Genomic DNA, 24,933 nt, shown 5'->3' on the forward strand with positions numbered 1-24,933 from the left:
CACTTCCTCACAGCTCGCAGGTGTGCACCGACAACTCTGTGTCACGCATGTCTCGTTGTTACCTTCAGCCCGGATGGAGGTGTGATGCAGCCCTACCTTATCATGCGCACGTCTCTTTACCTCCGCCTAACTTCTGCAACCTGCATCCATTTGAACCCAGTTAATCTCCCTCTACCACTTTTAACCTCCACACACTTCCTATCCCTCCTTGATGCCTCAGCATGCGTCCTCTCAATCGGTCCCTTCTTTTAGCCAAGTCACAACACAAATTTCTATTTCCCGCAACTCGGTTGGTTACGTCCTCATTGCTTATTCTCTCTACTCGTCTAACACTCAACATTATTCTGTGGCATCTCATATCAAAAGCTATTGTCTTGGCTGCTTATTGGTTATGTGCAAGCAAATACTCCCCACAAACTCCTTGAGAAAAGATGTCCTACCACTTAAAATACAGGGTTGTCCATTGATAGTGACAGAGCCAAATATCTCACGAAATAAGCGTCAGACGAAAAAAACTACAAAGAACGAAACTTGAAGGGGGAAACCAGATGGCGCTATGGTTGGCCCGCTAGAAGGCGCTGCCATAGGTCAAAGGGATATCAACTGCGTTCTTTTAAATAGGAACCACCATATTTTATTACATATTCGTGTAGTACGTAAAGAAATATGAATCTTTTAGTTGGACCCCTTTTTTCGCTTTGTGATAGATGGCGCTGTAATAGTCACCAACGTATAAATACGTGGTATCACGTAACATTCCGCCAGAGCGGACGGTATTTGCTTAGTGATACATCACTCGTGTTAAAATGGACCGTTTACCAATTGCGGAATAGGTCGATATCGTGTTGATGTATGACATTGTGATGAAAATGCCCAACGGGCGTGTGCTATGTATGCTGCTCGGTATCCTGGACGAGATCATCCAAGTGTCCGGACCGTTCGCCGGATAGTCATGTTATTTAAGGAAACAGCAAGTGTTCAGCCACATGCGAAACGTCAACCACGACCTGCAACAAATGATGATGCCCAAGTAGGTGGCTAATCCGCCACATCAGCAGCAGACAAATTGCGCGAGAATCGGGAATCTCGAAAACGTCGATATTGAGAATGTTAAATCAACATCGATTGCACCCGTACCCTATTTCTATGCACCAGGAATTGTATGGCGACGACTTTGAACGTCGTGTACAGTTCTGCCACTGGGCACAAGAGAAATTACGGGACGATGACAGATTTCTTGGACGCGTTCTATTTAGAGACGAAGCGTCATTCACCAATAGTGGTAACGTAAACCGGCATAATATGCACTACTGCGCAACGGAAAATCCACGATGGCTGCGACAAGTGGAACATCAGCGACCTTGGCGGATTAATGTATGGTGCGGCATTGTGGGAGGAAGGATAATTGGCCCCCATTTTATCGATGGCAATCTAAATTGTGCAATGTGTGCTGGTTCCCTACGTAATGTTCTACCGATGTTATTGCAAGATGTTTCACTGCATGACAGAATGGCGATGTACTTCCAACATGATGGATGTCCGGCATATAGCTCATGTGCAGTTGAAGTGGTATTGAATAGCATATTTCATGACAGGTGGATTGGTCGTCGAAGCGCGTTCACCGTATCTGACGTCCCCGGATTTCTTTCTATAAGGAAAGTTGAAGGATATTTGCTATCGTAATCCACCGACAACGCCTGACAACATGGGTCAGCGCATTGTCAATGCATGTGCCAACAGTACGGATGGCGAACTACTCGCTGTTGAGAGGAATGTCGTTACACGTATTTCCAAATGCATTGAGGTTGGCGGACATTATTTTGAGCATTTAATGCATTAATGTGGTATTTACAGGTAATCACGCTGTAACAGCATACGTTTTCAGAAATGATAAGTTCACAAAGGTACATGTATCACATTTGAACAACCGAAATAAAATGTCCAAACGTTAACTTAAAAAGCCTACCTTTTACCAACTGTTCGTCTAAAATCGTGAGCCATATGTTGGTGACTATTACAGCGCCATCTATCACAAAGCGGAAAAAGTGGTCCAACTTAAACATTCATATTTCTTTACGTACTACTCGAATATGTAATAAAAATGGGGGTTCCTATTTTGAAAAACGAAGTTGATATTCGTTTGACCTATGGCAGCGCCATCTAGCGGGCCAACCATAGCGCCATCTGGTTTCCCCCTTCAAGCTAGACAAGTTTCGTTCTTTGTAGTTTTTTCGTTTGACGCTTATTTGGTGAGATATTTGGCCCTGTCACGATCAATGGACCACCCCGTATACATGGTGGAGAAAAATTGTGTCACGAAATTTTAACCCTGGATAGCTGATGCAAGTAGGAACCAAAATTACTAACGTTGAGTAGGTCGGCAACACACAATTTCCAAACTACAGAAACTTCGCGCCAAGTGCTCCGATTGGCCGCGGGATTGCCCTGTTGCCGGATGCTCAGGACAACGCATGCTTTGCCTGCGATGTATCCGAGGCGGGCCGCACGCTCGGTGGTAGCGCGCCAGCCTCCCACTCTGGGGACCAGGGAGCGAATCTCTGGAGTCCCGACACATCCATTGTAGGTTCATGATAAGACGTACCGAGAACAAACCTGTCGACAGCTGTTAGTTCACGTACAGAAAGTCTTTTACAAATTGTGTCGGCCCGAAAAGTGGTCTTTTCAGTACGAGGACATTGTTTACTTAAAGCATGTACTCGAACTGGCTACCCTCAGACGAGACACAACCTTGATAATGTCGAACGGTGTTTTGACGAACTCTTTCAAAGATTCCTGGCATTGCCCTGATGTGATTCGCGGCATGTTGAATGCGATCCATTAATTCATCTTCGTTTCTAGGTGGTTCGCGTCTGGGTGGGTGAACTAGAACCTTGAAAAATCCTCACAGGAAAAAGTCCGGTGGCGTGAGGTCTCTTGATTGCGGAGGCATCTCCTACGAACACCTCTGCTAATTATTCGACCGTCGAAGAGTTTATTTAAATATCCATGCACACTACAACAGTTATATGCGGGCGCCCAATCATGCTACAACCACATGCGTAGCCTTATTTCCAGCGAACATCATCCAGAAGACCGGGTAGAGTTTCTTACAAAAAGTTACTTGCCCCGCTAAGTCGAGGAGGTAGATGGACTGGCCCAATCAGATGGTCATCCACAATGCCTGCCCAAATGTTGAGCGAAAATCGTTCCTCGCGTCTGTGGACGTACGTGACGTGAGGATTTCCCCTTGCCCAGTAATGAACGTTTCGAGTGTTGTAAAGGCCATCCCGATGGAAGGTGCACTCTCGGTAAACACCACCAGCGCGCAGAAGTCGGAATCTCGAGCAACACGTCGCAGAAATCACCGGCAAAAATCTAACCTATGTTCATAGTCCGCCACAGGTGCCCAAATAAAACTCTTCTGTTACTTTTACTGTAATGTTTCAGAATTTTAATTTGTTTAACTACGTTACCACTGTTTTACATTCGTTGACATTTATCTTACAGTGACTTGTGAGGAAATCTTTCAAGCCACAGGATTTCTCCCAACATCAGTGTTCCATATTCTGACAAATGATTTGAAGAAGAAAAAAAATTCTGCGAGATAGATCTCACACTGTTTGACTGCTTAAGGGTAGCAAAACCGCCTGAACATTGCAACAATGCTCAAACAATGATTCGGCCGTGAAGGTCGAGGGTTCTCGTACCGAATTGTCACTATTGATGAAACGTGGATTAGAGACTTTAAACCGGAGTTGAAATCACAGTGCAGTATATGGAGAGCTTTAGATTCTCCATGTCCAAAAAACTTTCGTCCCGCTCAATCAAAGCTCAAGCAAATAATATTTATTTATGATCACCAAGGATCATCATGATCGAGTCCCATGTGGAGCAAGTGTCACAGGTGTATTATCGTAACTTCATGTAAACCTGCGCAGAAAAATGCACAAAACCCAACCTCAGTTGCTCGAGGCTGGGCCACTCATTCTCCATGACAATGCTCGCCCGCATATCGGCAGTATTGCAGCTCAAAAACTACGTGAATACGGATGGGAAGTATTGCCGATCCTCTCTACCACCCAGACACCAGACATTGACTTGCTCCCGAAGTTGAAACAATCTATGCATGGACGTCTTTATCTTTCTCTGGAAGAGTTTTCTACCATCGTTACCCGAGCCATTAGACAGATGAACAGAAACGGTGTCCAAAATGAAAAAATAGAGCTTCCAAAACGTTGGGATTCAGTCATAGAGAAGGAGGGACAGACTACACTGAAGGACTGTAAAGATATACTGAAAAAAGTAAACGTGTAACTAAAAAAAATAGTCTGCACTATTTATGAAAAGTCCTTCATATGAGTGAAAGTCCTAATCTGGTTGATGGACACTTCTGAGAAACTCTTAAGTCCAGTTCCGAAGTGAAGGACTGATTGACAGCTGTCGGTCGTCGAAGACTGGCTGCAAGTAGTTGTCAGCTGATGGGCTACCTGACCAGAAAGCAGTCCGCCCGCTCCGGAAGTGGAACTGCCGATTCGCTCTCCAGTCAACTCTGTGTGGTGTGCAGCCCACGTAAATACCTGGCTGGTGGAATCAAATCGAATAACGCTCGATTTCCGCACTTGTGACTGGCGATGCAAAGTAGGGAGACAAAGGTATCTCCCTTTCTAAGCCACCCAGCTGTAGCCGTACGTCGTCTCGCCACTTAACGCCAGCTGTGCGGGCAACCCGGATAACACTGCTGTACAACGTGGAGCGCCTGTTCCTCGTGGGAAACTGCAGGGCGCATCCCTGTGAACGGTGTCACAATCCATACTTCATTAGACACGGCAGAGGGGACTGGAATGTAATCCAGGACACTGGCGCAAAGGCTGGTGAAGAGCAGCGTTACTGCACAACCTCTCCTCCTCCCGCAGCTAAAACAGTCGTGGACAAAATTGTATCCACTACCAGGATACGAGTGATTCAGTAGGCGGTCGAGATACAAGCAGCATCATGGAAGTAACCAATTTTGTGACTTTTACGAGTTCCTAATCAGGAGCGAGTTTTATATCATCTGTGTGCTTTAATAGTTTCGTTTCTCGAGTTTCTAAGTGTTTATTTAAGATCTAATAGCCACAGTTCTCGCGCTTCCGTTGGCGTCGGAATGTAAACCAATTTTGTGATATATTACAAGTTCCTAATCAGACGCGAATTATTTAATTTCGCCTCAGTGCTTCAGTAGATAGGTTTTTGAATCTCTGCGTATTAATGTAATTTATTGGACACAGTTCCTGCGTTTTCGTCAGGGTCTACAGTAGAGTTGCGCAGCACGTGCCGAAAGTCCGTTTATCTCCGTAGTTTAGTATTTCACGGTCTTTAGTATAGACAGGGACTGCGATTGTTGTGTGCGGATGCGAGCCGAGTGACACTTGGCTCTCAGCTTCAGGCTCTGATGGCTCTGGTTACACAGCTTGAGGCTGCAGTCGGTGGGCCGGCCGTGGGGATCCGACGGACGTCCAGCACGTCCGAGTCCTCCGATCGGTCCTCACCGGTGGACAACCCAGTTACTGCTCACACTGGGATTGACCCCTCACCTATGGTCGACTGCGAGGTCGCCCCAGGGCGTAGCACGCAGCGAAAGACTTCCCAGGTGGCCGCATGTAAGGCCTCTCTGGTTTGTCTCACAAACAGGTTCCTGGTGCTGTCTGTGGCTGACACTGTCGCTGAGCCAGATGCCTTCGCCTGTCCTGTTTCAGAGGAAACCTCTTAGTCTGCAGGATCCGTGCAATCACAGAGGGTGGGATTATTGGTAGTTGGGAGCTCCAACGTTAGGGGCGTTATGGGGCCCCTTAGGGACTTGGCTGACAAGAGAGGGTAAGAGAACCAATGTGCACTCCGTCTACATACTGGGTGCAGTCACTCGAGATGTGGAAAGGGTCCTCCCAGATGCCATAAAAAACACAGGGTGCAGCCAACTGCAGGAGGTTTCTCACGTCGGTACCAACGATGTGTGTCACTTTGGATCTGAAGCGGTTCTCTCTGGTTTCGAGCGGCTAACAGAAGTGGTAAAGGCTGCCAGTCTTGCTTGAAAGATGAAAGCAGAGCTGACCATCTGCAGCATTGTCGACAGGACCTATTGCGGACCTCTATACAGAGCCGAGTGGAGGGTCTGGATCAGAGGCTCAGACGGTTCCTCGACTTGCGCCAACGAGTGGTTGGGTTTCGGGTTCCGCTGAATAGTTCAGGTGTCCATTACACGCAGGAGGCGGCTACACGGGTAGAAAGGGCTGGGTGGCGTGGACTGGGCGGATTTTTAGGCTAGAGGGTCTCGGGAAAACACAAGAAGGGCTTCGGTTACAAAGGGTGCGGAAGAACGTAGATACAGGAACCATCGGTATAACAGTTGTAAATTGTCGTATCTGTGTTGGGAAAGTACCAGAGCTCCAAGCGCTAATTGAAAGCACTGATGCTCAAATCATTATAGGCACTGAAAGCTTGCTAAAGCCGGATATAAGCTCAGCCGAAATTTTCGCGAAGAACCTAACGGTGTTCCGGAAGGATACGCTAAATACGGTTGGCGGTGGCGTGTATGTTGCCGTTAGAAGTAGTTTATCTTCTCGCGAAATTGAAGTAGATAGTTCTTGCGAGGCAGTATGGACAGAGGTCATTGTTGGCAACCGGAATTAAATAATAATTGGATCCTTTCACCGACGTCCCAATTCAGATGATACAATTGCTTAAGATTCAAAGAAAACTTGAGTTTGGTTTCAAACACGCGCCCTACTCATACGATTATAGTTGGTGGTGATTTTAATTTACCCTCGATATTTTGGCGAAAATACATGTTTAATTCCGGAAGTGCGCATAAACATCATCCGAACTTCTGCCAAACGCATCCTCTGAAAATTATTTCGAGCAGTTAGTTCATGAGCCCACGCGAATAGTAAACGGTTGGAAAATACACTTAATCTCTTAGAAACAAGTAATCCGGAGTTAATAACGAGCATCAAAACAGATACAGAGGTTTGTGAACACAGGTTTGTCGTAGTGAAACTGAATATCGTAACCCACAAATCCTCCAAAAATAAACCAAAAATATACATATTAAAAAAATCGGATAAAAATTCACTTGATGCCTTCCGGAAAGGCAATCTCCACTCCTTCCAAATTAATAACATGAGTGTAGACCAAATATGGCTTGAACTCAAAGAAATGGTATCGGCAGCAGTTGGCAGATTTATACCAAATAAATTAACAAATGACGAAGCTGATCCTCCTTGGTACACAAAGCAGGTCAGACACTGGTGCCTAAAAACAACGTAACAAACATGCCAAATTTAAACAGACACAAAATGCCAAATTTAAACAGACGCAAAATCCCGAAGATTGGTGATCTCTTACAGAAGCTCGAAATGTAGCGCTGAGGTCAGTGCGAAATGCTTATAACAGTTTTCACAACGAAACTTTGTCTCGAAACATGGCAGAAAATCCAAAAAGATTCTGGTCGTATGTGAAGTATGTTAGCGGCAAGAAACAATCAATGCCTTCTCTGCGCAATAGCAATGGAAATACTATCGAAGACAGTGCTGCCAAAGCAGAGTTGCTAAACAGAGCCTTCCGAAAAGCTTTCACAAAAGAAGACGAAGTAAATGTTCCAAAATTCGAATTAAGAACAGCTGCCAACGTGAGTAACCTAGAAGTAAATATCGTCGGAGTTGTGAAGCAAATTAAATCACTTAATAAAAGCAGGTCTTCTGGTCCAGACTGTATACCAATTAGGTTCCTTTCAGAGTATTGGCTCCATATTTAACAATCATATACAACTGTTCGCTCGACGAAAGATCCGTATCCAAAGACTGGAAAGTTGCACAGTTCATACAAATATTCAAGAAAGGTAGTAGGAGTAATCCACTTAATTACAGGCCCATATCGTTAACGTCGATATGCAGCAGGATTTTAGAACATATATTGTGTTCGAACATTATGAATTACCTCGAAGAAAACGGTCTATTCACACAGTCAACATGGGTTTAGAAAACATCGTTCCTGTGTAACACAACTAGCTCTTTATTCGCGTGAAGTGTTGAGTGGTATTGACAAGGGTTTTCAGGTCGATTCCGTATTTCTGGATTTCCGGAAGGCTTTTGACACTGTACCACACAAGCGGCTTTAATGAAATAGCGTTCTTGTGGAGTATCGTCTCAGTTATTGACTGGATTTGTGACTTCCTGTCAGAGAGGTCACTGTTCGTAGTAATTGACGGAAAGTCATCGAGTAAAACAGAAGTGACTTCTGGCGTTCCACAATGTAGTGTTATAGGCTCTTTCCTGTTCCTTATTTATATAAACTATTTGGGAGACAATCTGGGCCGTTTTAGGTCGTTTGCAGATGATGTTTTCGTTTATCTACTAATATAGTCATCAGAAGATCAAAACAAATTGCAAAACTATTAAGAAATGATATCTGAATGGTACGAAAATTGGCACTTGATCCTAAATAGTGAGAAGTCTGAGGTCATCCACATGAGTGCGAGAGGAATCCGTTAAACTTCGGTTACACGATAAATCAGCCAATTGTAAAGGCCGTCAATTCAACTAAATTCCTAAGTATTACAATTACGAACAACTTAAATTGGGAGAAACACATAGAAAATGTTGTGGGGATTGCTAACCAAAGACTGAGTTTTATTGGCAGGACACTTAGAAAATGTAACAGACCTACTAAGGAGACTGCCTACACTACGCTTGTACGTCCTCTTTTAGAATACTGCTGCGCGTTGTGGGATGCTTACCAGATAGGACTGACGGAGTACATTGAAAAAGTTCAAAGAAGGGCAGCACGTTTTGTATTATCGAGAAATATGGGAGAGTCACTGAAATGATACAGGATTTGGGCTGGACATCACTGAAAGGCGTTTTTCGTTGCGACGGAATCTTCTCACGAAATTCCAATCACCAACTTTCTCCTCCGAATGCGAAAATATTTTGTTGGCACCATATACATAGGGAGAAATGATCACCATGATAAAATAAGGGAAATCAGAGCTCGTACGGAAAGATATAGGTGTTCGTTCATTCCGCGCGCTATACGAGATTGGAGTAATAGAGAATTGTGAAGGTGGTTCCATCAACCCTCTGCCAGGCACTTCAGAGTTATTTGCAGGGTATCGCTGTAGATGTGGATTATTTCCCAGTCAAACGGTACTGCGTTTGCCTCTCAGTTACGGAAACGAGCCGCAGTTTAAAAAAAATTCCACTTTAGCTTGACACGCCACAGATTCCGAGAATCGGCGTAGCGATTCTCTCGGTCATCTAAGCGTAAGCGTCAAAACCTCTTGGCAGGGATACACGCCAATTCATACATTAAAAACCGCCGCTGACGCTACGGAAAATCTCCAAGATGAAATGTTTGTGATGCTATGATCCGTGATATTTTCATTCAAAAGTTAAATTATTCTGGAATATAGGATACAGCATGGTAATGATTTTCAGCAGAGTTTGTCAGTTCCATACCCAACGCTTAATAGCAGGTCCTCGGAATTTGAAGTAGTCTGATAAGGTGCAGGACAGGGTTCTGCTTTAGACCCTACATTGTTTCTGATAAGCATAAATAACCTTATACTTGCACACTCACTCGACGCAAATTTTGCGATTTTTTCACATGATGCAACTATAGGCATGAACATTTAGGGCATATAAAATTTATGGAGAAACGCATCTGCTACTCATTTACTACTTGACACCTTTGACAATGTGGGTATGACAATGTTTGTGGAAACAGTAGAGAGGAGAGGCATATCACATCACTTACTGAGAATAATCCAAAAAACATACCAAGATTCTAAGGTTGCCATTACTAGAAAAGGAAAATGTCAAAGTAACAACAAATCTATACTTACAATAAAGATACAGTTTGTCTCTGATCCTTTTTACGACCTATGTTGATGATACGATGAGGCATTGGCGAAAATAAATAGCTTTAACTAGTGAAATTATCTGAGGACAACACTCTTTGATGATGACCAAATTCTTATAGCTGGCAGTGATGATGTCCTTCGAAGTCCCATTTATAAATCAAATATAACTATCAAGGATTATAACTCAATAATCTCGGCCCCCCAAAAAAAGGCGTTATTTTTAAACGTCAAGCTACGATCCAAAGCGAAATTGTAATAAAGGAACGGAAAGTTGAGACAGCAGGTGAGTTAATGTTCGCGCAAAAGACCATCTTCGTCATAAACGGGAAAGACATATTGAAAAAATTGGAACTTGTAACTACATTACTGAAAATATAAACAAAACAAAGAATAAAAAGGTAAGGAGAGAACCTGTAATAAAACTTTGCAAACCAATGGCAATACCATCTATACCTTATGACAGTGAAAGTAGCACAGCTGAAAACGAACGAAGAATGCGAGGCGTGGAAATGAGGTCTTTAATGAGTGCAGCTGGTTACGGTCTGTCCGATACTAAAGCATAAACTGACAGAGTAAAGAGTGTAGAAGCAAGTGAAGACATCATGTCACAAGAATGAATGAGAACAGAATACCCAAAATAATAATGAATTATCGATTAATAGGGAAAAAAACCAACACATAGATCAAGAAACAAGTGTAAAGGTCAAATACAAGCTTGCCACAGATAATAAATGCTCTGGCAACAGGGAGCAGCAAGCAGATGCGTAACACTTGAAGAAAGAAGAAGAAATACTAATACTCTTCTTACTGTATAGACTGCTAAAGAAATGTTTGAAAACATCAGCAACTGGTTCGAAACAAATAAATTACCATTAAAATTTGGCAAGTCAGTGCACATACAGTTCAGTGCTTGTCATAGAACTCCAGCAGCTGTTAAAAATAGTCCAGTCGAACAAGGAAACGCAAGAAAGCGGTAGTATCAAGTTTCTGAGACTACTGATAGGTTGCCGTGTTAACTGGGAACTAAGCTCCTTAGCTCAGCTACTTCTACAGTACGGTTCACTGAATGTGATTTTACAATGAAGGCTGTCCTGGTTTAAGTTGCTTATTTTCACTCACTAATGAATTACAATTCCTTTTTTGGAAACATGATGTAAGTGGAAAGAGCCAGAAGTGATCTCTCCAGATAACTTGGTGTTTTGATAAATGTTCAGCAAATACGACATTCATTAAAGAGTTTCTCGTTAGCCTATATTTCTCTTTCCTCAACACTGCGACCAAAATATTTCCTTACAAAGACTTCAAAGATACTCAACAACTACCGAGAACATATTCATCGTCTTAAGAACAATGCAATGGAGATTATTCAAATAACTTTCCGTTGAGCAACTTCCTACACCCCATTGAACAGTATTTTTGCAGAAATTTAGGAACTTAATTTTTCATTATTTGGAGTCGTTTTATTATGTCACTCTTGGATAAGATGTATACCCTCAGTTAATGTGCACATTCCTGAGATCCATGTTCCGCTGGAGGCATGGAATACGAGAAATGTAAATGGGAAAAATGTAAAGAATGATGTATTGAAGCGAATCATGGTAACCATTCACACCCCGTTAAGCCTATGCGTATGTAAAGTAAGTCTGGAGGGGAGTAGTTGATGTAAACAAATCCATACTTGCAGACCCCAAGGAGAACGAACGTCAACACAATACATTCGTCATCGTCGTACGGGCTCAGCACCTGATACAGTAGTAGTATAGGCTACAATTGGGTGCACATCAGGATCACCTTTATTCGTTCAGCCGTTAATTTCGACAGCAGCGGTTACATTGCTGAAGTGCAGAGACCAGTGGCTGTGCCCTATCGTGTAGTTCTACAGGCGTTACCCATGAACAAGATTACGCAAGACCGCCTGTCGTCCGTTGCATCCTGACCTATCTTTGTGCAGAGGGTGTTAGGGTGTTATCGCGCCCGGCACGTTCTCCTGTGATCTCACCCGCTGAAAACATCTGCTAATGGTTTTCTGAGTGACGGGCATGTCATCGGTCATCAGCCGCTGTGACTGATCAGTTCTGTTGTACAGTTGAAGCAGCATGAAAAGACGCACCTTCATCTGTCATCCAAGTTCCCTTCGACTCGATGGCCAGCAGCGTTAGAGCCGATGATGCTGCCAGAGGTGGCGGCTCTGTACGCCTCCGAGTCATCTACAAAGTTACTCACGTATTCTTTCTGTTGTAGTGTAAATGTGCAGTAAGTACTGGCTTTTCTTTTTTTATTCTCGTGGTCAGCCAGCCATGGTAATCTGCTTTCTTGTTTCAATGTCTTCTACCTGTTTCTAGCGTCTCTCTGTGATTTTCTTGTCGTCTTTTGTTCCTTGTAGTGTTTGTTGCCTTTCTGTCGATCTTGTGTGCTTTTTCCTTCCTTTCGGTATTATGCTGTACGTCCCGTTTGTTTTCTTCTCTACCTTGTGGAATTACTCTCCTAGGAACAAGGGATCGCTGCCCTAGCAGTTTGGTCCCTCCCCCCTCTTTAAACCAACCAACCAACCAACCAACGTTATTTCTTACCGTCCCTGATATTTCCATTTTAATGTCCAACAGTGTACACTACCTTTGTCTGCTTGTCATTTAGATGCTGTGGAAAAGCATTGGGACACATAGATTCGGAACGGGTGGAAGTGATTGTTTGACATTTGCACTACATAAAACAGATTTATTAAAAAGATTTTCAGCTCAGCAAATTACAGTTGTGTGTCCCATAATTGCCTTTATCATCAAATATATCATAAGAACAAACTGTTACGCTGAAACATGATAATTATTCAGATCATCAGTAGCTCAAGATTATTAAGCAGATCTTAATGCAACTCTTGATCCAACAGCATAGAAATTGACCAAACTAAAAGTCACTTGAGTTTAATAAACAGTTATTCATAAGAGCATCAAGTAAGTTGTCTGAAGTGAAATTGTACTACAAACACCAGGATATTCGTAAGTCCCAGTCTTTCGGCAACGTAATTCTATAGCTGATATTTCTACGTAAGTAATAGTACCACCAAACATATTTTAGCACGTCAGTACGTTACATCGGTTGTAGTCAAAGTACCAACCAGTAATGAGCATAATCGCGTAGTCAGCATAATCTGGCTACCATATCTGGCAGCCAGATTAACATTAAAAATTATTATCAAACATAATTATCAGAAACGCTTCCTGTTGACTCAGGGATCGAGACGTGGCTGCACCATCCGTTACAGCCATGCGGATAAGATGCCTGTCATGTCGACTGCTAGTGATACGAGGCCGTTGGGATCCAGCACGGCGTTCCGTATTACCCTCCTGAACCCACCGATTCCGTATTCTCCCAACAGTCATTGGATCTCGACCAACGCGAGCAGCAATGTCGCGATACGATAAACCACAATCGCGATAGGCTACAATCCGAACTTTATCATAGTCGGAAACGTGACGGTACGCATTTCTCCTCTTTACACGAGGCATCACAACAACGTTTCACCGGGCAACACCGGTCAACTGCTGTTTGTGTATGAGAAATCGGTTGGAAACTTTCCTCATGTCAGCACGCTGTAGGTGTCGCCACCGGCGCCAACCTTGTGTGAATGCTCTGTAAAGCTAATCATTTGCATATCACAGCATCTTCTTCCTGTCGGTTAAATTTCGCGTCTGTAGCACGTCATCTTCGTGGTGTAGCAATTTGAATGGCCAGTAGTGTAGTAATTGCTTTATGAAAAGTTACAGCACTTGACAACAAGAAGCCATAACACAATACCTCAAAACAGTCAGTCTGCAACATCGTTAAGGCAGACCATTTCTACACGTCTTACTCGTGACCAGTAAACGCAATCACGACATCCATTAAGGCAGAACTCAGCCTCTTCCGTTCAGAAGCAAGCAAGCAATCAAGTTTTCTGCACTGACGGTACATACGCGGAGACGCGCACTTCTTGCATACTCGCCATTATTGTCCCGAGGCACTGCCCGTCTGCTGCCGCTACGTCACCACAAATAAAGCCTCACTTCAGCCATAAAGATCACATCAGCATCCACAGTGTATGCCGAACACGGCACAGAGTGTGTGTTTGTGTGTGTGTGTGTGTGTGTCGCCCCTACTGAGTCGAGCCACTGTGTTGCAGGACGTGATCACGGACCTGAACGCTGAGGGTGAGCCGCTGCCGCTGGACCCGGTTCGCGAAGACTGGCTGGGTCACAAGGTGAGTACCGCTTCGTCACGTGCAAGACCGGGCACAGGTGTACGGGGCACAAACAGAGTGTGTGCTGACGTCTTTCATCACGTCAAAAGGATTACAGAACACAACGAGACTTTTTACAACAGTCTCAGAACAAGAAACAACAGACGTTCTTAACAGAAGACACATGATATAAAAATACTTTACTTATCTGCAAAATCGCTTCCATAGCAATGACATGCACCGTTGTTCATTAGTATATCTGGCGTGTCAGAAGACAACTGCATGAAATCTATACGAATCGGACAAGTGTAAGTTGGACCCGCTCGGTGACAGTTCCGTATAAACTTCACTATGCATATAGATAAATTATAGTACTAATAATGACAGTAATAACTACGTGCGACCCAATGTGCTGGTACAAGTCTTTGTACTGGGGGTCTCTTCGGCGAGTTGCGAGACCCCTAACCTACCTGAGAAACTGGTCCTACAGTTGGAATGCCAACTGCCTGTTGTTTCTGGAGACTCCTCATATCGCTTAGAGGTAAAGGCTAAGTTAAGACGGAGACTGAAAAAATTAGTGGTCCATCCGACATTCGATCCCCCATGCTTTACCGCTTTTTTCAGATCTTTTTCTAAGCTGCTAACCGTCATTGAAAAATATGTTTACTGGCAATATATGAACAAAAGCCAAAGAGCCGGTGTGCCAGCTAGCCTGGATGTAGTATTTAGGCGGTTTTCCACATACCTCTAGGTGAATACCGGCTGGTCCCCACGTCCCGCCTCAGTTACACTACTCACAGACATTTGCAACACATCCGCATTTTTCCATGATTTGCACTGGATGCAGACAGATAGGGTACTCTGATTCCGTCCCGGCGGGTACGGGTTGGCGGCAGGAAGGGCTTCCGGCCCCCCCTTCACATTAACATGCCAAATCCGATTTAACCACGCCAACCCCGCGCAAAATGCGGGTCACAGGCGCAAGCGATAGATAGATAGATAGATAAATAGACAGAATTACAGAAAGTTTCATAACAGCAGAACTTCCACTGTGTAGGCTAACTTGTGTTTACTTTCTGACAGATTAGCAGTCACGTCATGAATTCTGGCGATTGAGAAAACATTCCAGTCGTTGGCCTTTGCAACAAGAATTGCAACAAATATCTTATTTTTAATTAATAACGTCCATATTTTAACTAATACTTCCATTCAATGAACAAGAAAAACCAAGGATCTTTTTGGAAATAAAAGGTGTAAAAGAATTTGGAAGATGGTGCATGCGAATCCGCTATCTTTATCTTCACAGTTAACAGCCCACAACGCTAATAACTGTGCTACAGTTTCGACATTTTTTTTTAAAGAATAACGGTAATTTATTGAGTAGTCTATACGTACACTTAACTTACGGTGAATAAAGATCGTAAACATGAGTATGATAAAGTTTAGAAGTACCTGAATACATTTGTAGACAGGAAATATATCTTACGAAAAGCAATCAGTAGTGGTGGTTACAGTCAGCTTCAGGGGACCGAAACCCAAGGCGTGGTCAGAATACCTCCCTCCTCCTGTCACGAGCTGCTGCCTCACATAACTTCATATCTTTTGTGTGTGAATGTGTGTTTAAAGTTTCTAAAAATAATACTAATAGCTCAAAAGAAACGAAAGAAACGAATACCAGATCTGTAATGCCCGTGAACATATTCGATAACACTCTACGAGCCTCAACAGTAAACCGGATCATCTCCAAAATCAGAAGCAGAAAATCACGGTTAACACGATCGAGAGCTTTATTAAAATCCAAAAAGACGAAGGCACGAAGTATAGAAGTAACGACAACGACTGAAATCAAATAACGGAATTTCCTGGCAGATAAAACTGTGTGCCGGACAGTTAAAATCACCACCCAACAACAGAGGCCGAAGACTCTTACGTAAAACATAAATAATCTCCTCATTATAAAAGCACGAACGTTCCACAGTGTAACCAGAAGCAGACGGAGCATATAAGACAACCAGGGTGAGGGCAAAAAGTCTACAGCCTATTCCTCTGCAGATTGAAGAACCTGTACATCAGCAGTGGGAATGCCTTCTCGAAAAGCACGACATTGCCGACGAAAATTCTGGCACCACATTAAAAACAGTGCGATATCCAGGGAGAGGGAAACTGATATTATTTAATAAAACTTCTTGCAGGAGCTCTATATCTGCATAGGATTCATAGATAAACTGCCTCAGCAAACCAAGGCACAGCTCTGATGCCACGACTAACATTTAGTGTGAGAAATTTTTTTTTTTGTGGTAAGGTCCTATAAGACCAAACTGCGGAGGTCATCGGTCGCTAGGCCTACATACTACTACTTAATCGAAATTAAACTAACTTACGCTAAGGACAACACACACACCCATGGCCGAGGGAGGACTCGAACCTCTGACGGGACCCCCTAGACCGCGAGGCCATCCCACGCGGCCAGTGTGAGAGATCCAGAATGAGATTTTCACTCTGCAGCGGAGTGTGCACTGATACGAAACTTCCTGACAGATTAAAACTGTGTGCCGGATCGAGACTCGAACTCGGGACCTTTGCCTTTTGTGGGCAAATGCTCTACCAACTGGGCTACCCAAGCACAACTCACGACTCATCCTCACAGCTTCAATTCCGCCAGTACCTCGTCTCGTTCGCAGGAGAGCTTCTGTGAAGTTTGGAAGGTCCGAGACTAGGTACTGGCAGAACTGAAGCTGTGAGGACCGGTCGTGAGTCGTGCTTGGGTAGCTCAGTTGGTAGAGCACTTGCCCGTGAAAGGCTAAGGTCCCGAGTTCGAATCTCGGTCCGGCACACAGTTTTAATATGCCAGGAAGTTTCATATCAACGCACACTCCGCCGCAGAGTGAAAATCTCATTCTGGAAACATCCCCCAGGCTGTGGCTAAGCCATGTCTCCGCAATATCCTTTCTTTCAGGAGTGCGAGTTCTGCAAGGTTCGCAGGAGAGCTTCTGTTAAGTTTGGAAGGTTGGAGACGAGGTACTGGCAGAAGTAAAGCTGTGAGGACGGGGCGTGAGTCGTGCTTGGGTAGCTCAATTGGTAGAGCACTTGCCCGCGAAAGGCGAAGGTCCCGAGTTCGAGTCTCGGTCTGGCACACACTTGTAATCTGCCAGGAAGTTTCATATCAGCGCACACTCCGCTGCAGAGTGAAAATCTCATTCTGCAAATAACGGAATTGTTCTACAGCGGTAAAAATAGAGCGTCCAGAGAGACAACTCTGACACTCACCGACGACGACTATCACCAGCAAGGCAGACATCCTGCAGTTTACCGCCCTCGCCACTGTCCTATGATCAGAATTCAGTAATGTGAAAGGATGAAAATTATCAACAGTATTACGACCAGTAGTTTTAGATACCGACAGAATTTTCCCAACCTTGAATGGAGTGGGCACAACTGCACCCGTCATCACCTCGTTCAACATGGGCGTAAGTGTGACACCCAAGAATGGCCAAAGATGCGCAGAAAATTCCTTTGAGAGCCTATCCACACCTGGCTATTTGTGAGAAAGGGAAGTAACAATAAGGTCACGTACGTCTTCTGGGTGAAAGACGGCCAAGATCTCGGTGTTCTGCTCAGGCGTGAGAAGCATAATTAGGGTCCCAGTAGCCAGGTCGAAAGGGAAGCCGCCAGGTGTATCCTCGTCGCAGAGATCGACACAGTACTGATGTTAAGCGTGAAGTACGTCAGGTGATTGTAAGAGAAGTAACGCAAGGGAGGCGAGGCCGAGCTGGATGTTTAAGCAGATGGTGTGACGAAGCCAGTTCCTCCAGCAGTAGTGATAGTGGTTTCGATCGCACCCGCAACCCCTCCATCTGTCGCCGCTTCAACTTCCACAACTTTGCTTTAGTACATCGTAAATCTGCAATCCGCTGGGCGACGCTATCCGCACCGCCATACAAGTCGCGCAAAAGAGAACAATAAAATTCACGAGTTTTCCGAAAACCTCTCGCCCTAGCAGCAAAATAAGTTTGATACATCTTCGGTTTAGACAGGGCAATCCATCATTCCAGAGTGGTAGAGCACCTCTCAGCTGATCGAAGACTACCCTGCCACACATTATGTATCGCATCATCGAGTGAAGAATCTTCCAAGTGAGCGACATTTAATATAGACGGGGAACGGAACAGTTTCACTGGTTGCCCACTGTGGTGTGCGTACTGTAAGACCTTCAGAACACTCACCATCAGATTATTTGACTTGTCGCTCTAACGAAGTAGGTAAGTGTCAGCAATATGTCTCGTGGTCTTAGTGTGGCGTGTTTATCTTCTGCCGTTAGGTCAGACGATAGAAATGCCACTTGCACGCTTAGAGTAGCAGATTGACGGTGACCAACTTTAAACAGAACTTGATTAATTTTCACACACATTTGTTAAAATAATAACAACCATAAAAATTACTTAACTTGGTTCTGGATGCTATTTACAATTGACCATCTGAAGTTGCTTTGGTATTGGTACGTTAATCTAATTCTCACATATATCTCTGATACTTGCCAAAAGTGTCTATACATTTATCTTTGTGGCTATGTACAGAAATATGGTAATCTTATTAGGCGCTGACTGAAACTTGACTATAGACTGGTACAGACAAATGTAGACAAAAGCACACTGACTAATTGGAGGTCTGTACACTCGTTATAATACCTTACGCATTCATGCATCACTGCGCGAGTGTGATCCGTGAGGAGAAAAGGTTCTACGTTAGCAGTTATCTCATTGGCTGCGTTACATATTAATACGCGGATCGGCGGAAGCAGAATTTGGTCCGTCTCTATGGCAGCGCCATCTCGTAGTGCAGAGATGGACGAGCGCTGCGCCTGCGCTGATGTGCTTAGTGGGGCGCACTCTAGTGGGAAAGTGTATGCGGTTACTACGCGGGTCTATGTACACAACACCCACCAAGCTGGAGAGTGGCGGCCAAAACAAAGTGATCAGAAAAACCAGAGAGGACAACGTCGACTGCAAGAATACAATCGCGCATCCAATCCGATAAACGGAATCGGTAAATACTGCTACTAGAAGTCCCAGTAAAACGTCGCAGTACGATTAACCAACGCTGGCTATTTACACTCCCAAATAACTTTCAAGTGCATCGAGCGTATCAGCTCGTTTAAATCTCGACAGTTCTTAAATTGGGGAGACTGGTCAACAGGACGCAGAACACAGTTAAAATCACCACCCAACAACAGAGGCTGAAGACTCTTACGTAAAACATAAATTATCTCCTCATTATAAAAACACGAACATTCCACAGTGTAACCAGAAGCAGACGGAGCATAGAAGACAACCAGGGTGAGGGCAAAAAGTCTACAGCCTATTCCTCTGCAGATTGAAGAACCTGTACATCAGCAGTGGGAATGCCTTCTCGAAAAGCACGACATTGCCGACGAAAATTCTGGCACCACATTAAAAACAGTGCGACATCCAGGGAGAGGGAAACTGATAAATAAAACTTCTTGCAGGAGCTCTATATCTGCATAGGATTCATAGATAAACTGCCTCGGCAAACCAAGGCACAGCTCTGATGCCACGACTAACATTTAGTGTGAGAAACTTTTTGTGGTAAGATCCTATAAGACCAAACTGCTGAGGTCATCGGTCGCTAGGCCTACATACTACTACTTAATCGAAATTAAATTAACTTACGCTAAGGACAACACACACACCCATGGCCGAGGGAGGACTCGAACCTCTGACGGGACCCCCTAGACCGCGAGGCCATCCCACGCGGCCAGTGTGAGAGATCCAGAATGAGATTTTCACTCTGCAGCGGAGTGTGCGCTGATATGAAACTTCCTGACAGATTAAAACTGTGTGCCGGACCGAGACTCGGACTCGGGACCTTTGCCTTTTGTGGGTAAATGCTCTACCAACTGGGCTGCCCAAGCACGACTCACGACTCATCCTCACAGCTTCAATTCCGCCAGTACCTCGTCTCGTTCGCAAAAGAGCTTCTGTGAAGTTTGGAAGGTACGAGACGAGGTACTGGCGGAACTGAAGCTGTGAGGACCAGTCGTGACTCGTGCCTGGGTAGCTCAGTTGGTAGAGCACTTGCCCGCGATAGGCAAAGCTCCCGAGTTCGAGTCAAAGTCTGGCATACAGTTTTAATCTGTCAGGAAGTTGCAGTGTGAGAAATGTTTATGTCTGCGCCACCAGTCAAAAGAAAGAACACAGAAAGAACAACAGAGCAGCATGACCATTTCATCAGTCGCCCAGTCCATCGCGGAGTCCGACAACGTCTCCGCGAGCGGGAGGTCACTACTGGGCTCAAATGAATCTTTATCCTTAGTTATTTTGCGCGACGCTACACGTCGCGGCTGTATACGTAGTGTAACCCGGCTGTGAGGAGTAACATCTCTGCCGTAGGCGGATCTTGAACCACTTCCCTGTCAATCTGTGACATCCCTGGCTCAGGGGCCTGCCCTACAGAACGGTCACGCCGAAAGGTATGCCGACTCGCTAATCGAGGGCAATGAGAGTGAGTCTCTGACAGCGCGAGACAAATCTGGAGTAACAGTTTATGTAAAGGAAGTCGCAATACGTGGCAAATCACGACCTTCATCGCCGAAAGCACACAGAGAGACAAAAGGGCATTGCTGCATTAGTGGCTGGGCTTGTACTGGAGGCTGCGGAAGAGACGAGCCTGCCACACACTCGCTCCAGGGCGTCTCCACAGGAGCCACTCCTGCTACAGCAGGAATAAGAGATACTGCCTCCCCAACCTCCACTTCTCCAGGGCTAACTGTACCGCACCACTGGTACGAGTAACAGATAAACAGGGCTCAGGGAAAGGTGGGACAGGCAAAGACACAACTCATTCATCACCTTCCTCAGTGCGTCGCCGTTTATGATGCTCAGTTCGAGCCAATGTCTAGTTCGGTCAGAGACATCGTTGTTGACAGAGATGCAGCACTGTGTACTAAATTTCCCACCCTTTATACTGAAGCGCCAAAGACACTTGTATGGGCATGCCTATTCAAATAGATAGATATGTAAACAGGCAGAATACGGCGCTGCGGTCGGCAACGCCTATGTAAGACAAGATCGGTTTCTGGTGCTACATAGGCAGGTTATCAAGATTTGACTGAGTTTGAATGTTGTGTTATATTCGGTGCATGAACGATGGGACACAGCATCTCCGACGTAGCGATAAAGGTGGGGATTTTCGCATACGACTATTTCACGAGTGTATAGTGAATATCAGTATCATATAAAACAAACCTCCGTCATGGCTGCGGGCGGAAAAAGATCCTGCGAGAACGGGACCAACGACGACTGAAGAGAATCGTTCAGCGTGACAGAAGTGCAGTCCTTAAGCAAATTGCTGGAGATTTCAATGCTGGGCCATCAACAAGTGTCAGCGTACTTACCATTCAACGAAACATCATCGATTTGGGCTTTCGGAGCCGAAGGCCCTTTCGTGTACCCTTGATGACTGCACGACACAAAGTTTTATGCCTCGCCTGGGCCCGTCAACACCGACATTTGACTGTTGATTACTGGAAACATGTTGCCTGCTCGGACGAGTATCGTTTTAAATCGTTTCGACCGGATGGACGTGTACGGGTATGGAGTCCACTTCCTGAATCCATGGATCCTGCATGTCAGCAGGGGATTGTTCAAGCTGGTGGAGGCTCTGTAGTGGTGTGGGGCGTGTACAGTTGGAGTGATATGTGACCCTTGATACGCCTAGGTACAACTCTGACAAGTGGCATGTACATCTGCATACTGTGTGATCACCCGCATCTATTCGTGTGCACTGTGCATTCCGATGGACTTGAGCAATTCCAGCAGGACAATGCGACACCGCACACGCCCAGAATTGCTACAGAGTGGCTCCAGGAACACTCTTCTGCGTTTAAACGCTTCCGCTGGCCACCAAACTCCCCAGACATGAACATTATTGAGGATGCCTTCCAACACGCTGTTCATAAGATATCTCCACCCTCTCGTACTCTTACGGATTTACGGGCAACCGTGCAGGATTCATAGTCTCAGTTCCCTCCAGCACTAGTTCAGACATTTTGAGAGGCACCCACGTGCCTTGCTCATATTGTGGCATCAAGCAGTCAGGCCTGCAAGATGAGTGGTCTGCCAAGCGAGTGGATTCATTCTTATTTATCGAGTAACATGAACGCTCGTACTCACAATTAAGTCACTAATCAACCTCCTGTATGAATAATACGCAACGGAAACGCACTTCTGACTATCAGTAATTTACAGAACTCTGACTATTCACTACGCACTGGCAATACCACATTTTCTTTTTTCTTTTATTTAACGGCTTTTATCAACACGTGGCCACCGCACTGAATATGAATGGCGCACACATTATAAATTCGGGACATCATGACAACATACAATTCGAAGGAAAAGTCCACCAATCTTTCTCTTTTCACTATCTTATTTTTTCCGATAAATTCTATAACCTAAACACGCAAATTCTATAACCTACAACAATAACACATGAGAAATTCCGCCCAGTGGGCATGGCTTTACATTGATGATTCTCTACCTAATGGTCTCGTAATTATTTAACGCTACAGTGCACTTTCTGGATAGGATGGTGGATCTTTTACTATACCTCACACTTCGACTCTCACAATCATCATCACGAAACTTTCCTCCAGACCGAGCGGTACTGAAGGAACAAGCATAACCCACTTATCTTTTGAAACTACCTTGCTACTCTCCCATGCAAACCACACATACCCAAATTACATGACATACATCACACTACAATATGAAATACAAAACACTGAATAGTCACAACACTATCACTTTCAGCTTTCCCACTTCAATTAATATTTATCCCAGTTTCACACGACACTGCCCCACTTCGTAATTCTACTTTCCTACTATGAACTCTGGAGATATATGCACGTCTTCCTGTGCAATGCAAGCCAAGTGGCGTTGCTAGATAGACGGCCGACTCACCTTGCTTCTCTCTCAGAGTTTGAATCTAGCGTCACACGGAATCATATAACGCAAAGTAATATTAAGAACGTATTCATCACACACGCGAGTCCTCAACTGATGCCATGGACGAGTACTTCTCTTTATCTTTTGTCTCATTCACAGTTTGAGACTCACACAGTACTCACCACGTGGAAGTACTCGTCTCTAATTTCATGTCCTGCACACGCCATTTCTTAAATATTTCAACTTATGGTACACACGCTATTTCTTAAATATTTCAACTTATTGTACACACGCTAGTAATTCAGCTTAACTTAAGCACACGGAAGTATTTCAACTTATTGCTACACGTGGTTTCATTGTGACCGTTGGTCACTTCCGAAGATTACTACGATCCCATTAATATTACCTGCCTGACATTTAATTCTCCCCACAAAAGTTCCTGAAATAGAGAAATTATTGTTTCAAACTACTCTTAAATATTCCACATGCATACCATGACTCCTCTCTTTTGTCTTTATGGAGCACAACTAAGACAGGTCTTAACAGCACAAGATCCAGCGGCAGAGTGCTGAAACATGGCCGTTCTTCAGGTCATCTCGCACCTCTGTCGAGGTGGGGGAAGACCATGCTACCGTACTGGTCAGCCACATTTCAGGCGCTCAAAGCTCCGGTAAGTTTCATCTCTTTGGTTCCACCAAAGGTGGCCAAAGGATCTTCTCAAAGATGATCATATATTCACATTCACTATCTGCGGTTAGCAGACGACCATACATTCATTCATTTCACAGATCTCACCAAACTGGATGTAGGGATTTATTTTGTGGGAGTGCACATGTGATCAATTAAATAAATAAATTGTCATTCTTTCCCACACTGGTATCCGGCTTCGCTGTATTAATTGAAATTGAGTTATTATTAGAAAAAATATGTTGTTCAGACAAGAATAATGAAGTATGTTGTAGCTATTTTCAGTGTCGGGCGGTACAGTACCCTTTCAATTTGTCGAGTCCATGCCACATCGCGCTGCGACACTTGTGCCTGCTCGCGGAGGCTCGACACGGCATTTGGCAGGTGTACCAGATTTCTGGCTCTTCAGGGTCGAAGAACCACACAATAAGCAAACAGAAATGAGGCTTTTATTCAAAGAGAATAATGGCACCGAAGTCACAGCGATTCAAGATAGTCCCCTTGGGACTGCAAAACGCGAAACGTAATTCTTAATAGCATGTGTGTGGTACCCACATACGGCAACGTACCCTCTGTGACGTGCTCCCATGCTGGCCATTAGCTTGGGAAGGAGTTCTTGTGGTAGGGTGTTCCACTCCTCCACCAGCGCAGTTGACAAGTGCGGGATAGTGATTGGTGCATGTGGAAGTGCGTCGATGCATCTCCCCGACTCAAACCACACGTGCTGGGTGGGACTAAAGTGGGGGGAACGGGCAGGCCGGTCCATTCGCCGAATATCCTCTCGTTCCAAGAGCTCCCCCGACAGCGCTGTTCGGTGCGGTCACGCATTGTCGTCCATAAAAATGAAGTCAGGGGCGATTGCTCTCTTGAAAAGACGCACTTGGAGAAGGCATACAGTCACACAATAGCATTACCGATGACCGTTTTTAAAGATACAAATGTCAGTACGTCCGGGCAACGTTATGCCTCCCAACACCGTAACACTTGGGCCAGCGGTACAACCATGTGCGACCATGTTTCTGAGCACCTTACGTGTTGCCACCTCTCGCCATATGAGAGTACGTCCAGAACCACCACTCAGGCTTAATGTGCTCTGATTCGAGAAGAGTACGCGGCCCCAGTCCTTGTTAGCCCAGTCCCTGTGATCTCGGTACCATCGCAAAAACTGCCTCTGA

The 24,933-nt window shown here is 44.7% G+C and overlaps 1 protein-coding gene across 1 annotated transcript in view; it reads left to right on the forward strand.

Moving 5' to 3' along the window:
* The window catches only part of LOC124712461 (diacylglycerol lipase-alpha), a 402,074-nt gene that overhangs the window by 174,977 nt on the left and 202,164 nt on the right, over positions 1 to 24,933 (forward strand). The window contains exon 9 of the mRNA XM_047242757.1: positions 14,052 to 14,129. Coding sequence (XP_047098713.1) covers positions 14,052 to 14,129 — 78 coding nt within the window. The remainder of the gene's footprint in view (positions 1 to 14,051; positions 14,130 to 24,933) is intronic.

The sequence above is a fragment of the Schistocerca piceifrons genome, chromosome 8, assembly GCF_021461385.2.
Source record: "Schistocerca piceifrons isolate TAMUIC-IGC-003096 chromosome 8, iqSchPice1.1, whole genome shotgun sequence".
Classification (NCBI taxonomy): Eukaryota; Metazoa; Arthropoda; class Insecta; order Orthoptera; family Acrididae; genus Schistocerca; species Schistocerca piceifrons.